This window comes from Cydia strobilella, chromosome Z (genome assembly GCF_947568885.1).
Source record: "Cydia strobilella chromosome Z, ilCydStro3.1, whole genome shotgun sequence".
In the NCBI taxonomy this organism is placed as follows: domain Eukaryota; kingdom Metazoa; phylum Arthropoda; class Insecta; order Lepidoptera; family Tortricidae; genus Cydia; species Cydia strobilella.
Genome location: NC_086068.1, coordinates 42425417 through 42444241, shown reverse-complemented (window position 1 = coordinate 42444241; position 18825 = coordinate 42425417). Strand labels below are relative to the sequence as shown.

At 37.0% G+C, this 18825-nt stretch overlaps 1 protein-coding gene and 1 long non-coding RNA gene across 2 annotated transcripts in view; both read right to left on the bottom strand.

The window, feature by feature from the left end:
- LOC134754980 (uncharacterized) overlaps positions 1 to 18825 on the bottom strand; it is a 543731-nt gene that overhangs the window by 173802 nt on the left and 351104 nt on the right. The window lies entirely within an intron of this gene.
- Positions 1946 to 5786, bottom strand: LOC134754096 (transmembrane protein 256 homolog). Its single transcript, XM_063690170.1, has 3 exons — positions 5588 to 5786; positions 5169 to 5444; positions 1946 to 5085 (listed from the first exon to the last, which is right to left on the bottom strand). The coding sequence occupies exons 1-3, from the start codon at positions 5657 to 5659 to the stop codon at positions 4942 to 4944; spliced, it is 492 nt and encodes a 163-aa protein (XP_063546240.1). The 5' UTR covers positions 5660 to 5786; the 3' UTR covers positions 1946 to 4941.

Genomic DNA, 18825 nt, shown 5'->3' with positions numbered 1-18825 from the left:
TCATTGTCTGGAGTGCACCATCAACAATAAGTAACCTTTCAACGGCATCCCCTATTGAAGTCGGTTTTTTTTTCTTAAAAATTATTTAAATTCCGGACTATATTTTCAAAGGAATAAGTACTTCTGTGGCATACCTATACTTCCGTGGGAATCAGACATACCATCTTCGGATAAAAAAAATATGTTTACAGAATCAACGTTTGTAATTCCTACATATTTATCTTAAAAATAATAAATCAGTAGGTATAGGTGCAAAAACTTGTCAAGTGACAACCCCGTGCCGATACTCGCAGCTCGGTCATAAAACTGCGGCGCGCAAAGAAGATTCACGGTTCGTGCGTGGTTATAAGTTTCAATTTTGCTTGCAGGCGGCGCGGCGAGTATAGGTATAATTTTGTACCTAAATCTGGCTTTTGTTAAGGAGTGAATTTTCTGTACGGTAGTACTATTAGTTTTTCTGTGATAAAGATGCCAATCGTACATCGGCAATCAAAGAATAAATACGTTTTTGGCCAAAATTTTCAATTTTATTACAAGCCTTTATCGCTGACTGTGTACTTTTGTTTCAACACGCAACTTATAGAGACAATTCTAACAAACACAAACACAATTAGGTTGCATTATTTTATCACACAGTTCCTATGGCCACCTCCTGTGTCAATCATCAGAAGTGGGTGACAGTCCAAAACATTGCATTGTCACCCAACTTACAAAATTGTCTGTGAAGTTTAAGCTCAATTAAATAATGGGAAGTGGGTTTAATTTAGCTTGCAAGATTATGAAAAGTCACATGACTATTTCAAATTTGCTTAAGTTTTTTTCCAACTATCTCAAAGATCGGAGGCATTATTTCCAGCAAGGAGGATTTAGATCAAAAGACTACTTTACTCGCTCGGGTGTGAGTCAAGGTAGTAATCTAGGACCTACTCTGTTTTTGACTATGATTAACGATCTTCCTTCTGTTATTAGCAATTCTAGATGCCTGGTATTTGCTGACGACCTTAAACTCCTGCAGCCAGTGGCTGATGTTCGAGACTGCAGACTACTTCAGGAATCTATTAACAAAGTAGCCGAATGGAGTGTGACCAATCGGTTGCAGTTAAATGTGTCTAAGTGCAAAGCCATTTCCTTTTCCCGCTCCAAAACGCCTGGAAATTCCCATATTGTCTACAAGGCGTTTCCCTTGAGCGTGTTAATAGTATACGGGATTTAGGGGTCACTATTGACAAAGGTCTGACTTTCCATGATCACATTGTTGACATGTGTAAAAAGGCTAATAAAAACCTAGGTTTTATCATGCGGACTGCTTCCCAGTTCCGAGACACTAGGATTGCTTTAGTCTTGTACAATGCTTTTGTCCGTAGCCGGCTGGAATTGAACTGCATCGTATGGGATCCAAACGACCAAAAATACAGCATACAGCGGTTCGTCCCCAACGACTATGTGCGCGCGGGCGCTCGACGCCGGCACGCGCTTTTCGCAGTCCCCGTGACGCGCACGCAGTACGCGCGCCGAGCGCCCACGTCGAGAGCCCTCGAACTTCTAAACGGTTTAGTTGGCTCGGTCCAGGATGCTGACCTTTTTAATGACAAGTTGTGTCTTTTGTGCTCAAAAATATCCCAATATTTAAATGTTTTTGTCACACGTCCCTAGACTAAGGCGGGTTAGTGCACAGCCTTATGGGAATATAGTTCAGATCCGGAAACCGCTTTCAACTTTTAGTATGTTGCTGGGCATGGTACTGGGTCTCCAAAACTGCCGGGAGACAGCGGCGCCGGCCATCTACTTCAGCGGAATGACGTCATCAAAATGACTCCCGCCTCGGTGCGAATACTGCATATTGCACCCAAACTATGCATTGCACATACACGTGTGGGGTACTAAACGAAAGCCAATAAAATATTATATATTTCACTAATACACTATGTACCAAAATATACAACAGTTTAAGAGAAATTTAAAAATAAATCAAAATAATGAAAAAAAAAAAAAAACGATTATTTGGGTTTTTCAACCAAACCAAAAGTCGGACGTTAAAGCAATGTACTACAAAATTAAATTGATAATGATCTCAAGCCATACACTGATATCAAAGTAATCAAAATCAGACCAAAAATGTGAAAATTATGCATCAAAATGTAGTCATTTGCTAGAACAAATGCATTAAAGTTAAAAAAATCGAAATTGGTCATTTTCAGGATAATCCGCATAAGCTTCTAGTATGTTATTAGCAATATAAAAAGGATCATAAAACTGCTGGGAGACAATCTCTATAGTGCCTGAGTGACAAATAATGGCGTCATACATGTGACCACTACAGAAATTTGCAAAATCTAAATTATAACTACATACACGTCTGCTATATCAAACGAAAGGTTATTAAATATATTATGATTCGTTAATACATTGTTTATAAAAACAATGTATATTTTAGGAGCTACAAACAAAGAAAAACCACTTTTTTGAGAAAAGTTCGTGTATATATATTTTATAGCTCAACTAAAAACGTTATAACAATTTTACGTCTAATATAAAAGAAACCAGTTATTCAACTATACGTCACAGCTTAAATTTTTAATTTCGGACAAAAACTGTGGAAGTTGTACAAAAAAAACTAAAGCGCGCCAACAATTCTACCTTAATGCGCTCATATTATGCAAAGAATAGTCCGAATTATCCGGTATTAAATGAAAGAACATTACATAAAACACATGAAAACGATATTTTGGAGTGGAATTATAATTTATAAATTGAATTTGTTTGATAAATAAGTAAAACAACGGTTTCTTTTCGTACCTAATCTCCTCCTTTGAAAGTCGGTTAAAATTTAAGTTTTGTGCACCTGGGCTACAAAGGCGAATGAATTGACGCCTCATTCATCAAAATTAGTTCAGTAGTTCCATGTAAATAGTACATCACACGTAGACAGCAAATTCTGCCTATTTCTATTGTCTGGGAAAGGACACTGACTTCTGTAACAGGTTTTTTACTTAGCTCAGAAGTCAGGGACTTCAACACCTATTTTGTATTTGCTTCTGTCAATTTTTTCAATTATCAAACCTGGACCATTGCGGCTGTAAAAAAGGTTACGAACCAATGCGCTGCACGTGTCGGAGGATGGGTCTACCCTGCACAGTGCAATGCAGAATGCAGCACATGCAAAGGCAACTGCAAAAACGAAATGTACTTATAGAAAAACTATGCCAATCTGTCCCGCCCCTCCATTACTATTTCAATACTACACACATTGAAATAGTAATGGAGGGACGGGACAGTTTGGCGTAGTTCATTTCTATATATTCAATTTAATTATATTAGGTAGGTATATTTTGTTCTGATTTCATATGAATTTTCTTTTTTTTACAGTTCACCCACATCGGAAAAGATGATAAAGAAGAGTAAATGTGACGTCCCACGGGTAAAGGTACCTTATGGCGGTTGGCGCTATTAACGCCGCTCCAATACTATCGCGGTGCTATGCGACGTAAGCGCCAGCCTCCATAAGGTTCCTTTTTCCGTGGAACGTCACAAATAATAAGCGGCAATACATTTATTTATAGCTCAATAAATAAAGTAAATATGTATTATTTTCTTTTTTTACCTTTAAATATAAAGAAATAAAATCAAAGTTGTCAGTTTTGACGCGAGGGGGCCGTTTCGGACGGGAGTTATGCGCTTTTTGTAATGCGTATAGTTAAAAAACTGCTCAACGGATTGTCAAGTTTTTTATTTTATTTTGTAGCTAATATTATCAGGTTTCATTTAAATGAAAGAATATGTGACCATACTATAGAACATTTAGTTGTTATTTTCAGTAGAAGGAAAAAAATTAAAAAAGAAACATAAATTTCTTAATATTCGGCCGCCATCTTTAATTTCTTAAATGGTATATTTTTTCCGATTACAGGCGTCAAGTCAATACGAATTGATTGATATATCAATCACTAAAATCGGTGCACCCGTTTTGTGTCTACAACTTTTTTTAATTTTGCAGCCGCCATTTTGGAAAAGGTCCGCCATCTTGAATTGTAGTGGATGAAATTTGTGTTTCCTCGGATGAAATCATTCAGACTGGTCCCTAGTATCACTGGGCAAAGCGGCTTGCTTTCGGATAAAGTGCAGTTTCATTTTGCTAACAGCTATAGCTAGACGTCATTCCGCTGAAGTAGATGGCCGGCGCCGCTGTCTCCCGGCAGTTTTGGAGACCCAGTACCATGCCCAACAACATACTAAAATTTGGTAGCGGTTCCCGGATCTAAACTATCTCTTCGACCGTTTCCCATAAGGCATAGTACTAGGTGGGAGATATGCCCGAATATAAAATGTTGTTTTATTATGTTTAATTATCAGTATTATTATGTTTCAGTTTATATTTATGATGAATTGTTTGTTTTGTTGTGTTTGTTTACTTGTCTTGTCTTGTGTTGTGTATAAAATGTATTGTGTATTGGCCTCCGCTGTGAGCCGGACATGTTTTTGGAAATAAATAAATAATATTGCTGCGTATAGGCAAAGGGGGGAGAGGAGTTGCGTGGGCGGGACGGAGTAAGATTCTTCAATTTATTTGTTAATACTATGTCGCTCGTCGTTGTAACTGGACTTGACAGATAGATTTTGTGTCAATTTCCATCGTTAAAAGTGGTCGGTCGTTATAAGTGGTCATAATAAACGGTTATACTTTCATAGTAGCTCATACTAGAACCAAACTTGTGCTTATACTTACGTTGCTATTACCAGTTAGCTGTTATATGCGAAGTCGTACTAACCGGACTCTACTGTATTGCTAAGCTCATAACATAGTTAAAATGGTTTTGGTCTAGAAATCCCTAATAAACATGCATACAGTTTTCTAATAAAATATCCATACCTACTAATGACATTTATCATATAATTGACACTTATATAAATGAAGTGATAAAATCCTAATACATTCCATTATTCTTAAAATACCATTGCTATCCAGCCAAGTATGAGGCATGATCCCCCTATTGGTGTGAGTTTACGTAAACTGCGGTCTCCAGTGAATGCATGGTAGTAACAGGTTCCACAGAACAACCCCATCCCTGCCATGAAGAATGCTCCAGCCTGTAATAACAATAAAACATATTTACACACATTCTTAATAACATCACTTCTGAATAGCATACATTATGAGCTTTAAAACTTACAATGAAAGGTCTTTTGCAGAGTGGCACTGTCATCAGTGCCAAAGTGTGCAGGAAATGGAACCGATTAGCAGTATCAAATATTTTCCTCAGATCTTCTTTGGTATCGGTTTCTGGGAAAGTGCGATGGGCACCCATAGCTCCCAGTACTACGGCGGAAGCTCCGCTCAGGCCGGCGAGCCGCACGAACGGCCCAGCTTCTTGCGCCAACTCCCAGAGAGGCATCTTTACTATAATAGTTACTGGGGGAGCCTCTACAGTCTTGGACTTGAACACGCCCTGAAAATCCAAATGGAAAACAAGGTGAACTGATTACCCAAATACAGAATAAATTGAACATGCAAATCATTTACGTCAAACGGGTTCGACTAGATAATATTATTTTGCCTTATCATTCGATAATGAATGGATTGGCAACTTACGATATGGCGCAAGAAAGTCATAGCTCCGTCCGTCACCGTATTAATCATCAAAGTATCCATCAAATTTACCATACCTTTTGTTTATTTACAACTGATATTATAAAAAAATAAAGAATGGGTATTGACGTAAATTCTCTGAAGTTGGATCCAAAGAGTATAACCACTACGTGGTCGGATCAATAAAAACGTATACTGACTACACTACTCCACTACTGAGGTAAAATTTGGACTGTCAATGTCAACTTGACATTTTTTTTCATTACTACCATTACTACTTCAGAATAATATTACTACTACTGGGGCATAGACATAGTATTGATAGTATATACAATACTGGGGTAATTAGTTGGGTAAGCCTTTCTAATATCCATTTCACAGGAGGGCAGAACAGTACTGCTACAATGAGGGCTATCGTTTTTTTGCTCCCCAGTTGGCGCCTCTGTTGATGGTGGTCCAAAAGACTAAAGAACAGCTGTCAGTCATTGAAGTGACAAGTGACATTTCGAACTATGGAAAAGACCACCATCTACACTAGCGCCCCTAGCGGCGAATTCATACGCGTTAGCTCAGAATAATGACTAAAGCATAGAAGTCGGGCAAAAATGCTTCGCAAATATGTATACCCGTACTTTACTACCTTACGAATTAGATTATGTGCCGAAAAGAGATGCATATATGCTTGTTATTTCTCATTTACGTACGGTGTCATAAGTTTGATAATTTGCTAGGGATGTAACTGTGTCGACTTTTTATATCGATAAATTATGCATAAGTTTATGTGCCGTGTAAAATAATAATCACGAAATTGGCAAATTGATAATAGTCTGGCTAATGAAAGTTGAACCTGTAAAAACGCGGCAATTTCAAGAAATCTGTAGCAGGTGGCTCGTTGAAATGAAATTAAATGAAATGCGTGGAATACAAGGATTGCATAACTTTTACACTTTTTATAATTTTCATATTCTAAAAATCATTAAAAAGTATAAAAATTATGCAATCCTTGGAATCAAAGAGCTGCCTGATATGAGGATTAATGCATGTACCTAATATAGCTTTTATCTCATTTGCAGTCTACCACTCAGAACCGTCTAACTATACCTCTCGTTTTTTTATCATTAGAAAGAAGGCGAGCGATCTTAACGTGTCGTTTTATCGAAAAACACTTTGAAAATAAGTCACAACAAATATAATATACGATCATTTACATACTTTTGCTTTCATAAGTAAAATATTGTTATATTTATAAAAAAACTTGTCAATAAAAAGACACGTGGAAATGGTTTACCGTTTTCTCTAATGCTAAAAGACTAAGTATAGTTTCTAGTCATGTACAGTCAGCTGCAGAGAAAAGGAACCCCTCCTGCATACAAAGTTCTGTAAATTAGTATGGACGTGGGGTACCTTTTCTCTGCAGCTGACTGTACCAAAAAGGAAATAATAAAAAAAACGTTCGTGTAATATTTTTTTTTATTTAATAATAGGGAATATTACGCGAAACTCGGCGTAGGTGGCGCCACTATCACAATCTGAGGGTCTATCGCGAAACAAGAAAATCGAACTTTCGTTATCTAACATCTCTGTCACTCTTGCGTATTCGAGCGATAAAGAGGCAGCTAGATAACCAAATTTCGGATTCGAGTTTTCCGGTAGGTCCACTGAAAACTTGTCAAAAACTTGTTAAAGGTACAGTATGAATAAGTTACTCTACGGTGCACTAAAAAAGCTAGTGCTGCACTCTGGTGGCAGAACATTGCAGTGATATCCCCTATTCCTCGTCCTTTGAAAATCTGAAATAAAAAGTTGAGTTTTGTGACCAACAATATTAATAAAAGGAACATTCATCAATGATCATTAATGTCTTTTTTATTAGGGTTCCGTACCCAAAGGGTAAAAACGGGACCCTATTGCTAATACTTCGCTGTCCGTCGGTCTGTCACCAGGCTGTATCTCATGAACCGTGATAGCTAGACAGTTGAAATTTTCACAGATGATGTATTTCTGTTGCCGCTATAACAACAAATACTAAAAAGTACGGTCCCCTTGGTGCGCGTGTCCGACCCGCACTTGACCGGTTTTTAGTATTAAACTATAGTCTGGCAAACACAATCTGTCAGTAAGTAAGAACAAAGAAAACTATAGGTACAGTCGAAGGCAAAAATATCGATCCAGACAAATGGCTTAAAAATATGTGAACACGATTTTATTGTCTGAGCGTACACATATTTTTGAGACTTTGGGAATGTATATATATTTATGCCCTTGACTGTACTCATCAATTAAAATGAGACAGTCCTGGGCCAAACTATAAGAAAGCTGTAAATGTCGATAGGTTATTGATCTGAGGTCGATACATCACTATGCTAAAAATATAACCTTTCATACTTAGCAGAAAAGTTCGAAAATATATGCAAAAATCTATATAGACTTGAATGCAAGTAATAATTACATAAACAACATATCGATTTCTATGTTTAGGGTCAGGTCCTATAAATAAATTTCTTCAAAATTGAACAAAACTCACCGATTAAAGGTTATCGGTTCGTGCGTATTTTCTTTTCTTCCTGTATGCGATTTACAGCCCTCGATCACACAAGACATTATCACAAAGGGAACTTCAAACCATTACAAATAAAAACTCAGCACGTTTTCCAACAATCTTTCAGGAATAGCAAAAATATAATTAAAATAAACCAAGATGACCGCTGAAACATCCCGAAATATTTCAACTAAAATAATACGACTATATATGTCAAGTTGTTACAGTTGACACCTACCTGTGAAATAACGAACATATATTTTATTTGGCTGGATTATATTATAGAACCACATAGGACCATTTGACATTTCCCTCCGTTTATCTTATGACAATACTGAAAAAAAACGAAAGAACTTGCGGATTGTTGTCTCACTCACTCATAGACAAAAAGTAATAACGTGTTGTGAATACGATATCTTTTACCAAGCTTTTATTTTTGCCCGGCTTCTTTGCTTTAGTCATTATTCTGAGCGCGTTAGCCCTTATTTGAACGCACACGCTGAGACAGAACAGTACTGTCTTTCTCGCTCGTCTATCTTGTGGCTGGACTCGTGTGAACGCGAGGGCAGTGCAGTGCAAAGAGCAGGAGTTGTTTTGCAAGTGGCGTGGTTTGCTAAATGTTTATGTATGGCAAATGGCACCTCTTAAATTATCAATTTCCTCTAAAACTTGAACCGAACACCCAAGCTCTGATCTTCTTGCCACCCAGGGTCTGACCCAAAGCTTTTTTTCCTATTTATTTCACTCTCTACAATTTCAATTAGCTCATCCAGAGCTATTTTTGCAGCAATTTTTAGTAAGTGGCGTAAATGTTGCCGTTGTCGCCGTCGACGCTCCATGGCTATTTCACTCGGACTATCCTACTCTCAGAATAATGACTAGAATAATGACAGAATGTTAGAAAAATATACTTTTTCATGTTTTGTCTATGCTCCCTTGGTATAAAAAGCTGGGTGACCATCATGAATCTAGTATAACTGGATCGGTCATGAGGAGTGGGGGAAAATGACCGAACGGGATAGTCTTATGTATCTTTCAGTAGGAGTAGCAGAGAAAGCGCTGTTATTGTTTGTCCTTGTCATAGTTTCACTTTTCCACCGCTGCCACAACCGAGGTTGTGGCAAACAAATAAGTACGTGACATGTCATGTTTGTTCGTTGCTTGTTTAATTATCGTTGTTTTGTATGAAATTGTGCTTTCTCTTATGAAATATAGTGATGGTTAGCGTTTTGAATGCTTGAACTTTGATAAAATACTGGTGAATTGTTCTGTAATCGGCTGTAATAGCCGCTCTGAGCAAAAATATGAGATCATAACCTTTCACACGTAAGTACGGTATTTTACACCTTCCTCTTAACGCAATGTGTGAGAATAACATCGTAAAATTACGTTACACTCAAAGCAATGTAGAATCAAACGATTTCAATAAAAATATCACAATTATTTACGCAAATTAACAAAACATTATTTGTAAAATTATCCGCCCAAATTACGTAGGTAGGTAGGAGTCTGAGATCAGCCATTTTTAAACTTCTTCGTAATTTAGCTGCATAACAATCATGTTAGGGATACCAGATTAAAATATCATAATTTTATGGGTAATTTTGACCTCGAAGTTTTTTCGTACTTCTATTTCCAAAAAATAAATAAACAAATGTTGTGAAGATTAAATGTGGTGCACATTAATTGGTGTGATTGCGATTTGTGATTTCTTTAAATTAAAACCCATAATACATTTTATTTTACGTTTTATTTACTAAACATGTTTAGTTTTGTACCACCTGCGCGAATTATAGGAGGTATTTCATTGTTTATACGCCTAAAAAGAACGGCCCATTGACATTTTATTTAACAATTTTTTAATACCGTCAAACAAGCTAACTTTGCCTCCAGGGTAATCGCCCCAACGTGATATCAAATATTGGGGTAATTTTTACCAATATGGTATCCCCACGTTTATGACGTCATCTATGTCTATCCCTTACGGGCGCACGCGTATAGCTGGTCTATGTAATGCTAGGTCTATGGTGACCATAGAGTTGCTCTCTCTTTCTGATCCTAGCAAAGCCGCCTAGATGTAAGTTTTTGTGTCGTCCATTTAATCAATAATTTAAATAATAATAATATATCAAATGAATATTCCAATATAATTGTGCATAAAGAAATAGTAGATGGTTTGATTTGTCTCCGCCACTGCCATGAGGCATAACCTTCCTGCGCCCCATATTCTGCTAACAGGTTCTGGGCCCAGGCATAAAAGCTGTAGAAAAGCTATTTAAAAGGCGTTGAGATAATTTTCCATATTACCCGAGTTACCGCAATGGCGCAACAAGGGACGACACAAAGCACGTGCAACATAACCTCCATGTCCAGCTTAGAGAAATTAAAAGGCTTGGACAACTGGATTAATTGGAAATTTGCTGTGAAAATGGTGCTCACGCTCGATGGTTTATGGGGCTGCGTCGATGGCACAGATACGGATACTACAAAGGACGGACGGGCTTTAGCAAAAATTTGCTTGTCATGTGAACCACACCTGTACCAAATCGTGCGAGATGCGAAGACCGCTAAGGAAGCATGGAAATCGTTGTCCGATACATTCGAAGACAAAGGACTGTATAGGCGAGTACTTTTATTACGAAAACTACACCGAATTGAATATGGTCACTTTGCGAGCATGTCGGAATACATCGAAGGTGTCCTTAAGCTCGTTACGCAGCTAGCTCATATTGGCAAGGTCATCGATGATGCAGAAACTGCAGAAATTCTTTTGTCCGGCTTACCGGAGGAGTTCAATGTACTAGTGTCCAGCCTTGAAACTGCTAACCTCAGCGTCGCCTTGACAAGTGAGGTGGTCCGGACCAGACTACTTCAAGAAGACCACAGACGAAGCCAATGTAACACAACAGACAACTTAGCGTTTATGGCTAACAGGAAGAAGAAAATCAACAATAACATATGTACTTACTGTCAGAAAAAAGGCCACTCCGCAAACCGCTGCTTTAAGAAGAAGCGAGAAGAAGCAAAGAAAACTGGACAGGAACACACTATGTTCGCTTGTGCTTACTCAGCGACACATTCCAAGGAATATGTGCTCGACAGCGGAGCTTCGGCTCACATGTCCGGTGACTTGTCTCTACTTCATGATGTCAAAGACAAGAAATGTGTGATCACTATAGCCAATGGACAGCATCTAAATAGTGAAGTGATTGGTAAGACTTTAATTTCTCCTGAATTGACTCTAAATAATGTGCTATATGTACCTAATTTAGCAATTAATTTAATGTCTGTTAGTGAAATTACTAAATCCGGTTATGTTGTAGTGTTCTCAAACGATTATTGCAATGTCTATAGCTCTTGTCAAATCACAGGCAATAAGGTTTTAACAATTAATAAGCAAAATGGGCTTTATAAGTTGAAAGTGGATGAGCAAACTCGACCTGACCCCCAATTAGGTAACTCTATGTCCCTGCATAGGCAAGGATCCATGAGTGCCAATGCTGCTGATGCTGTGCCTTACTCTATTATGCATAAGCGTTTAGGTCATTTGAACAAACAAGGTATGTCATTACTAGGTGGAGGGGATAAGTGTAGTGTCGTATTTCAGCCTGAAGACTGCACTGGTGCACAGTGCATCGCCTGCCTTACCGGGAAGATGTGTGAAACATCGTTTCCGCGGTCAAGTGCGGGGCGTGCTGCTAACCTTTTGGACCTGGTGCATAGTGACATCGCCGGACCGGTTCATGTACCCAGCTGGGGCGGAGCTCGGTATTTGCTGACATTCACCGACGACAAGTCAAGACGTACCTTTGGCTATCTACTGAAGAACAAGTCTGAGGTGAGTTCTCATTTTGTTAATTTTAAAACATTAGTTGAAAAACAAACTGGACTGCGTATTAAAGTATTACGTACTGACCAGGGTACTGAATATTGCAATAAAACTTTGTCCGATTACCTTAAAAAGGAAGGCATAATTCACCAAACTACTTGTCCTTATTCTCCTTCTCAAAATGGTGTCAGCGAGAGAGCAAATCGTACGATTTTTGAAAAAGCTCGAGCTATGTTACAGGAATCTCAATTACCTGATCGCTACTGGGGCGAGGCTGTTATGACGGCCATTTATTTAAAAAAATAGGTCGCCTACCAGCGGATTGTCAGGTAGAATTCCTGAATGCGAATGGACTGGGTCTGATAGGTTAGACCTCAGTCATCTACGCGTTTTTGGCTGTGTAGCATACTCTCATGTCCCTAATCAGAAGAGACGTAAGCTAGATGCTAAAGCAAAACAGCATATTTTTGTAGGATATGGTGAAACATGCAAGGGCTATCGCCTAATAGATCCCGTTAATCCAAAAAGGGTTATTTATTCTAGAAGTGTTGTGTTCCTTGAGGACAAATTTATAGGAAATAATCTATCGCGTGCAAATGCTGGGGCGAAAGGAGCAAATTTTATTCTTTTTGATAATTTTATTAATCACATGAATATTAATGATAATAGAGAGAATGAGAATAATACTTGCTGCAATAATATTTTAAGTGATAACTGTGATACTAGTGTTAATGAGAACTGTGATATTAGTGATAAGTCTAACAAAAGCTCTATAAATGTTTCAGATGCGGAAGTGACGCCAATTGCGCAATCTCCGCTCTCTGATCAGTACCTATCACTCGATGATGATGGTGGTGATGAGGGTGATGTGAACCTGCACTCAGGGACTCCATCCTCGCTGCCAGACCCCTCATTTCGAGGAGGAGAGTCGACTTCACCGGTTGCTGCCGATGCGTCGACGTCTCGCCCCGTTCGTAGTACAAGAGGTATTTTCCCAGAGAGACTTAATGATTTTGAACTGTTGTCGCTATATGTCACTGATAGTTATCAAGATGAACCACAAACATACACCGAGGCTATCAGTTCCCCTGAAAAACATGAGTGGCTTACAGCTATGAGAATCGAACTTGATTCGATGGTAAGAAATAATGTATGGGAACTGGTAGACAGGCCTATGAATCAAAATGTAGTTAAAAATAAGTGGGTTTTTAAAAGAAAATTAGATTCTGCAGGTAATCTTGTTAGATACAAAGCTCGATTAGTTGCCTGTGGTTATAGTCAAAAGGAGGGTAAAGATTTTTCAGATATCTATTCACCAGTAGTAAGACATCAAACCCTCAGACTTTTGTTTAGCATTTCAAATCAGCTGGCACTACATATGGATCATATAGACGTCACAACCGCTTTTTTGAACGGTAATCTTGATGAAACGATCTATATGGAGCAACCGGCTGGTTTCAAAACTGATAAAAATAATAATAAAGTATGTTTATTAAAAAAAAAGCATATATGGCTTGAAGCAAGCAAGTCGTATGTGGAATGTAAAGATTCATAAAGTGTTAAGTGAAAATGGCTATATACAAAGTAAATGTGAGCCTTGTGTTTATGTTAAGAAAACCAAAGAGGAATATATTATCTTAGCATTATATGTGGATGATTTTTATGTCTTTCATAACGGCTGTATTGATAAGTTGCTTGCACTTTTAAAGAATAATTTTGAAATTCGACATTTAGGAAAATTGAAAAATTGTCTTGGTATGAAAGTAACTGTAACAAATAATACTACTGTATTAGATCAGTCAGACTACATAAGGCACATTTTAGCTAAATTTTATATGAGTAATTGTAAACCTGTATCTACTCCATTGCCAGTAAACTGCAAGCTAGATAAATCTGACAAGCCATGTTTAGAGGATGAAAAATATAAATACAGACAGCTTTTGGGGTCACTTATGTACTTATCAGTGTGTACCCGCCCGGATATATCTTACGCTTGCAGTCAGCTGAGTCAGTATAGTACATGTTTCGACCAGAGTCATTGGCGTGTCGCTAAACGGGTACTTAGGTATTTAGCTGGAACCATAAATTATGGTCTTTGTTTTCAAAGAAGTAATAATTTAGATATTGTAGCTTATGCCGATAGTGATTGGGCAAATGACTTGTCGGATCGCAGATCTTATACCGGCTATGTTGTAAAAATTGGTGAAAATGTGATTAATTGGGAGGCTAAAAAGCAGAGATGTACAGCCCTATCAACATGTGAATCTGAGTATATTGCCATAAGTGATGTATGTAAAGATATATGCTTTGTTAAGAATTTCTTGTCAGAAATAATTGACAAACATTTTAATGTTACCGTATATAATGACAATCAGAGTGCTCAGAAATTGTTATTAGCCAAAGAATATTCACATAAGAGAACTAAACATATTGATTTGCGATACCATTATGTTAAACAGCTGATACAGGATAAGAAAATTAATGTTATGTATTTACCTACAGATAAAATGGTTGCTGATATATTAACTAAGCCTTTGTGTATTGAAAAACATACATGTTTTGTAAAGGGTCTAAAATTGAAATGTATAGAATGTTAGTGCATTCATTCACATTTGTAATTTTGCTTCTTCCTTTTTTTTGTTAACATGTATGCAGTTATATCACAGAGCTTTTTATTACAGGAGCATATAAGGAGGAGTGTTAGAAAAATATACTTTTTCATGTTTTGTCTATGCTCCCTTGGTATAAAAAGCTGGGTGACCATAGAGTTGCTCTCTCTTTCTGATCCTAGCAAAGCCGCCTAGATGTAAGTTTTTGTGTCGTCCATTTAATCAATAATTTAAATAATAATAATATATCAAATGAATATTCCAATATAATTGTGCATAAAGAAATAGTAGATGGTTTGATTTGTCTCCGCCACTGCCATGAGGCATAACCTTCCTGCGCCCCATATTCTGCTAACACAGAAGCATAGAAGTCGGGCAAAAATAAAAGCTTGGTAAAAGGTAGCGTATTCACTTTTTGTCTATGAGTGAGTGAGACAACAATCCGCAAGTTCTTTCGTTTTTTTCAGTATTGTCGGATGAACTGAGGAAAATGACAAATGGTTCTATGTGGTTCAATATAATCCATATAATCCAGCCAAATAAAATATATGTTCGTTATTTCACAGGTAGGTGTCAACTGTAACAACTTGACATAGTCGTATTATTTTAGTTGAAATATTTCGGGATGTTTCAGCGGTCATCTTGGTTTATTTTAATTATATTTTTGCTATTCCTGAAAGATTGTTGGAAAACGTGCTGAGTTTTTATTTGTAATGGTTTGAAGTTCCCTTTGTGAGAATGTCTTGTGTGATCGAGGGCTGTAAATCGCATATAGGAAGAAAAGAAAATACGCACGAACCGATAACCTGTAATCGGTGAGTTTTGTTCAATTTTGAAGAAATTAATTTATAGGACCTGACCCTAAACATTGAAATCGATATGTTGTTTATGTAATTATTACTTGCATGAAAAATGAAAATGAAAATATTTTATTTCATTAATAAAATGTTACATTACAAGGTAGTAGGTTGGGACTTCCTTTTAAGTAATTTAATCTACATTAAATGTGTGTGTGTGTGTGTGTGTGTGTGTGTGTGTGTGTGTGTGTGTGTGTGTGTGTGTGTGTGTGCGTGCGTGCGTGCGTGCGTGTGCGTGCGTGCGTGCGTGTGTGTGTGTGTGTGTGTGTATGGGTGTGTGTAGGTGTATGAGATCGTGTGAGTGCAGGTGGTGAGGTGATGTACTAATCACCACTTCTTATATATAGGTACTGTAAAGCATAGAACTATGTATCGTACTTTTCTTACACAATAGGTATTTTATTTTCTTATACAATAGCTACTGTAAAGTAAAATGTCATATTTTCTTAGACTTATTATATTAATACTGATAAGTAGCTACTTTAGACTTTAAGTTAATGTCAACTTTATTTAATATATCAGAGCCTCTGTCTCCTCGTAGTTAAGTATTTTAAGCCACTCGGTTAATATTTTTTTACATTTATATAGTTGTAAATTGTATATATTTAGTATTTTGTTTATTTTATTGTACACATATGCAGATTGCGCTCCAAACTGTCTCTTAGCAAATACAGATTTTGTAGTTGATATGGGGGCAACATTATGTTTTCTTCTACGATTTAGCAGCTGTGGGTTAAATGGTAATGTTTTATGTAGTCTCGTTGTTAGACTTGTTGCATTCAAGTCTGTATAGATTTATGCATATATTTTCGAACTTTTCTGCTAAATATGAAAGCATAGAGTAACTTATACTAGAGCGGTACTGTCATAGTAAATTTTGTAACCCCAGTAAATTCACTGCCATCTGTCGACACACTTTAAAACTAAAAATAAATATTTATAAAAATACGACAAAATGTATTTAAATATGGATAAATGATTTTTTTATTTGCATTAATTATTTTTATATGATTTTGACCCATGTTCTTTCACTGGTATGCGTTAAAATTATAAATAACAAACGAAACAGTCAACGCCCTCTATACGAGTGTAGGCCAAAACTAGTGGCGCCATCTGATCGAGAATCAAATTTTCGTGATTTTCGAGGCACGTTTTTTTCCTTAGACTGTATCCATCTATTACGGAGTTATATCTATCTTTGATGAAAGGTTATATTTTTGGCATAGGGATGTATCGACCTCAGATCAATAACCTATCGACGTTTACAGCTTTCTTATAGTTTGGCCCAGGACTGTCTCATTTTAATTGATGAGTACAGTCAAGGGCATAAATATATATACATTCCCAAAGTCTCAAAAATATGTGTACGCTCAGACAATAAAATCGTGTTCACATATTTTTGAGCCATTTGTCTGGATCGATATTTTTGCCTTCGACTGTACCTATAGTTTTCTTTGTTCTTACTTACTGACAGATTGTGTTTGCCAGACTATAGTATAATACTAACAACCGGTAAAGTGCGGGTCGGACGCGCGCACCAAGGGTTCCGTACTTTTTAGTATTTGTTGTTATAGCGGCAACAGAAATACATCATCTGTGAAAATTTCAACTGTTCAAATTTCAGACAGACGGACAGACGGACAGCGAAGTATTAGTAATAGGGTACCGTTTTTACCCTTTGGGTACGGAACCCTAATAAAAAAGACATTAATGATCATTGATGAATGTTCCTTTTATTAATATTGTTGGTTTACCTATCTCACAAAACTCAACTTTTTATTTTAGATTTCCAAAGGACGAGGAATAGGGGATATTACTGCAATGTTGTGCCACCAGAGTGCAGCACTAGCTTTTTTAGTGCACCGTAGAGTAACTTATTCATACTGTACCTTTAACAGGTTTTTGACAAGTTTTCAGGGGACCTACCGGAAAACTCGAATCCGAAATTTCGTTATCTAGCTGCCTCTTTATCGCTCGAATACGCCAGAGTGACAGAGATGTTAGATAACGAAAGTTCGATTTTCTTGTTTCGCGATAGACCCTCAGATTGTGGTAGTGGCGCCACCCACACCGAGTTTCGCGTAATATTCCCTATTATTAAATAAAAAAAATTTTTTTTCGTAATAATAACTAAAGCATAGAAGCCGGGCAAAAATGCTTCGAAAATATGTATACCCGTCCTTTACTTCCTTACGAATTAGATAATGTGCCGAAAAGAGATGCATATATGCTTGTTATTTCTCATTTACGTACGGTGTCATAAGTTTGATAATTTGCTAGGGATGTAACTGTGTCGACTTTTTATATCGATAAATTATGCATAAGTTTATGTGCCGTGTAAAAGAATAATCACGAAATTGGCAAATTGATAATAATCTGGCTAATAAAAGTTGAATCTGAAAAAATGCGGCAATTTCAAGAAATCTGTAGCAGGCGGCTCGTTGAATACAAGGATTGCATAACTTTTATACTTTTTATAATTTTCATATTCTTAAAATCATAAAAAATATAAAAATTATGCAATCCTTGGAATCAAAGAGCCGCCTGATATGCATGTACCTAATATAGCTTTCATCTCATTTGCAGTCTACCACTCAGAACCGTCTAACTATACCTCTCGTTTTTTTTTATCATTAGAAAGAAGGCGAGCGATCTTAACGTGTCGTTTTATCGAAAAACACTTTGAAAATAAGTCACACTTTTGCTTTCATAAGTAAAATATTGCTATATTTATAAAAAATACTTGTCAATAAAAAGACACGTGGAAATGGTTTACCGTTTTTTCTAATGCTAAAAGACTAAGTATAGTTTCTAGTCATGTACCAAATAGAAAATGAAAAAAAAAAAAAAAAAACGTTCGTGTAATATATTATTCTATTTAATAATAGGGAATATTACGCGAAACTCGGTGTAGGTGGCGCCACTACCACAATCTGAGGGTCTATCGCGAAACAAGAAAATCGAACTTTCGTTATCTAACATCTCTGTCACTCTAGCGAGCGATAAAGAGGCAGCTAGATAACGAAATTACGGATTCGAGTTTTCCGGTAGGTCCCCTGAAAACTTGTCAAAAACCTTATGAATAAGTTACTCTACGGTGCACTAAAAAAAGCTAGCTGGTGGCAAAACATCGCAGTAATATCCCCTATTCCTCGTCCTTTGGAAATCTGAAATAAAAAGTTGAGTTTTTTGAGATAGGTAAACCAACAATATTAATAAAAGGAACATTCATCAATGATCATTAATGTCTTTTTTATTAGGGTTCCGTACCCAAAGGGTAAAACGGGACACTATTACTAAGACTTCGCTGTCCGTCTGTCTGTCACCAGGCTGTACCTCATGAACCGTGATAGCTAGACAGTTGAAATTTTCACAGATGATGTATTTCTGTTGCCGCTATAACAACA

What these genes read in the sequence shown, in the direction of transcription:
- LOC134754096 (XM_063690170.1), bottom strand. Translation starts at nt 5,659, where the DNA reads ATGGTAAATTTGATGGATACTTTGATGATTAATACGGTGACGGACGGA. An exon ending in TGACTTTCTTGCGCCATATC is followed by an intron (nt 5,445 to 5,587) that starts GTAAGTTGCCAA and finishes TTGGATTTTCAG; the next exon opens with GGCGTGTTCAAGTCCAAGAC. An exon ending in TCTGCAAAAGACCTTTCATT is followed by an intron (nt 5,086 to 5,168) that starts GTAAGTTTTAAA and finishes TTGTTATTACAG; the next exon opens with GCTGGAGCATTCTTCATGGC.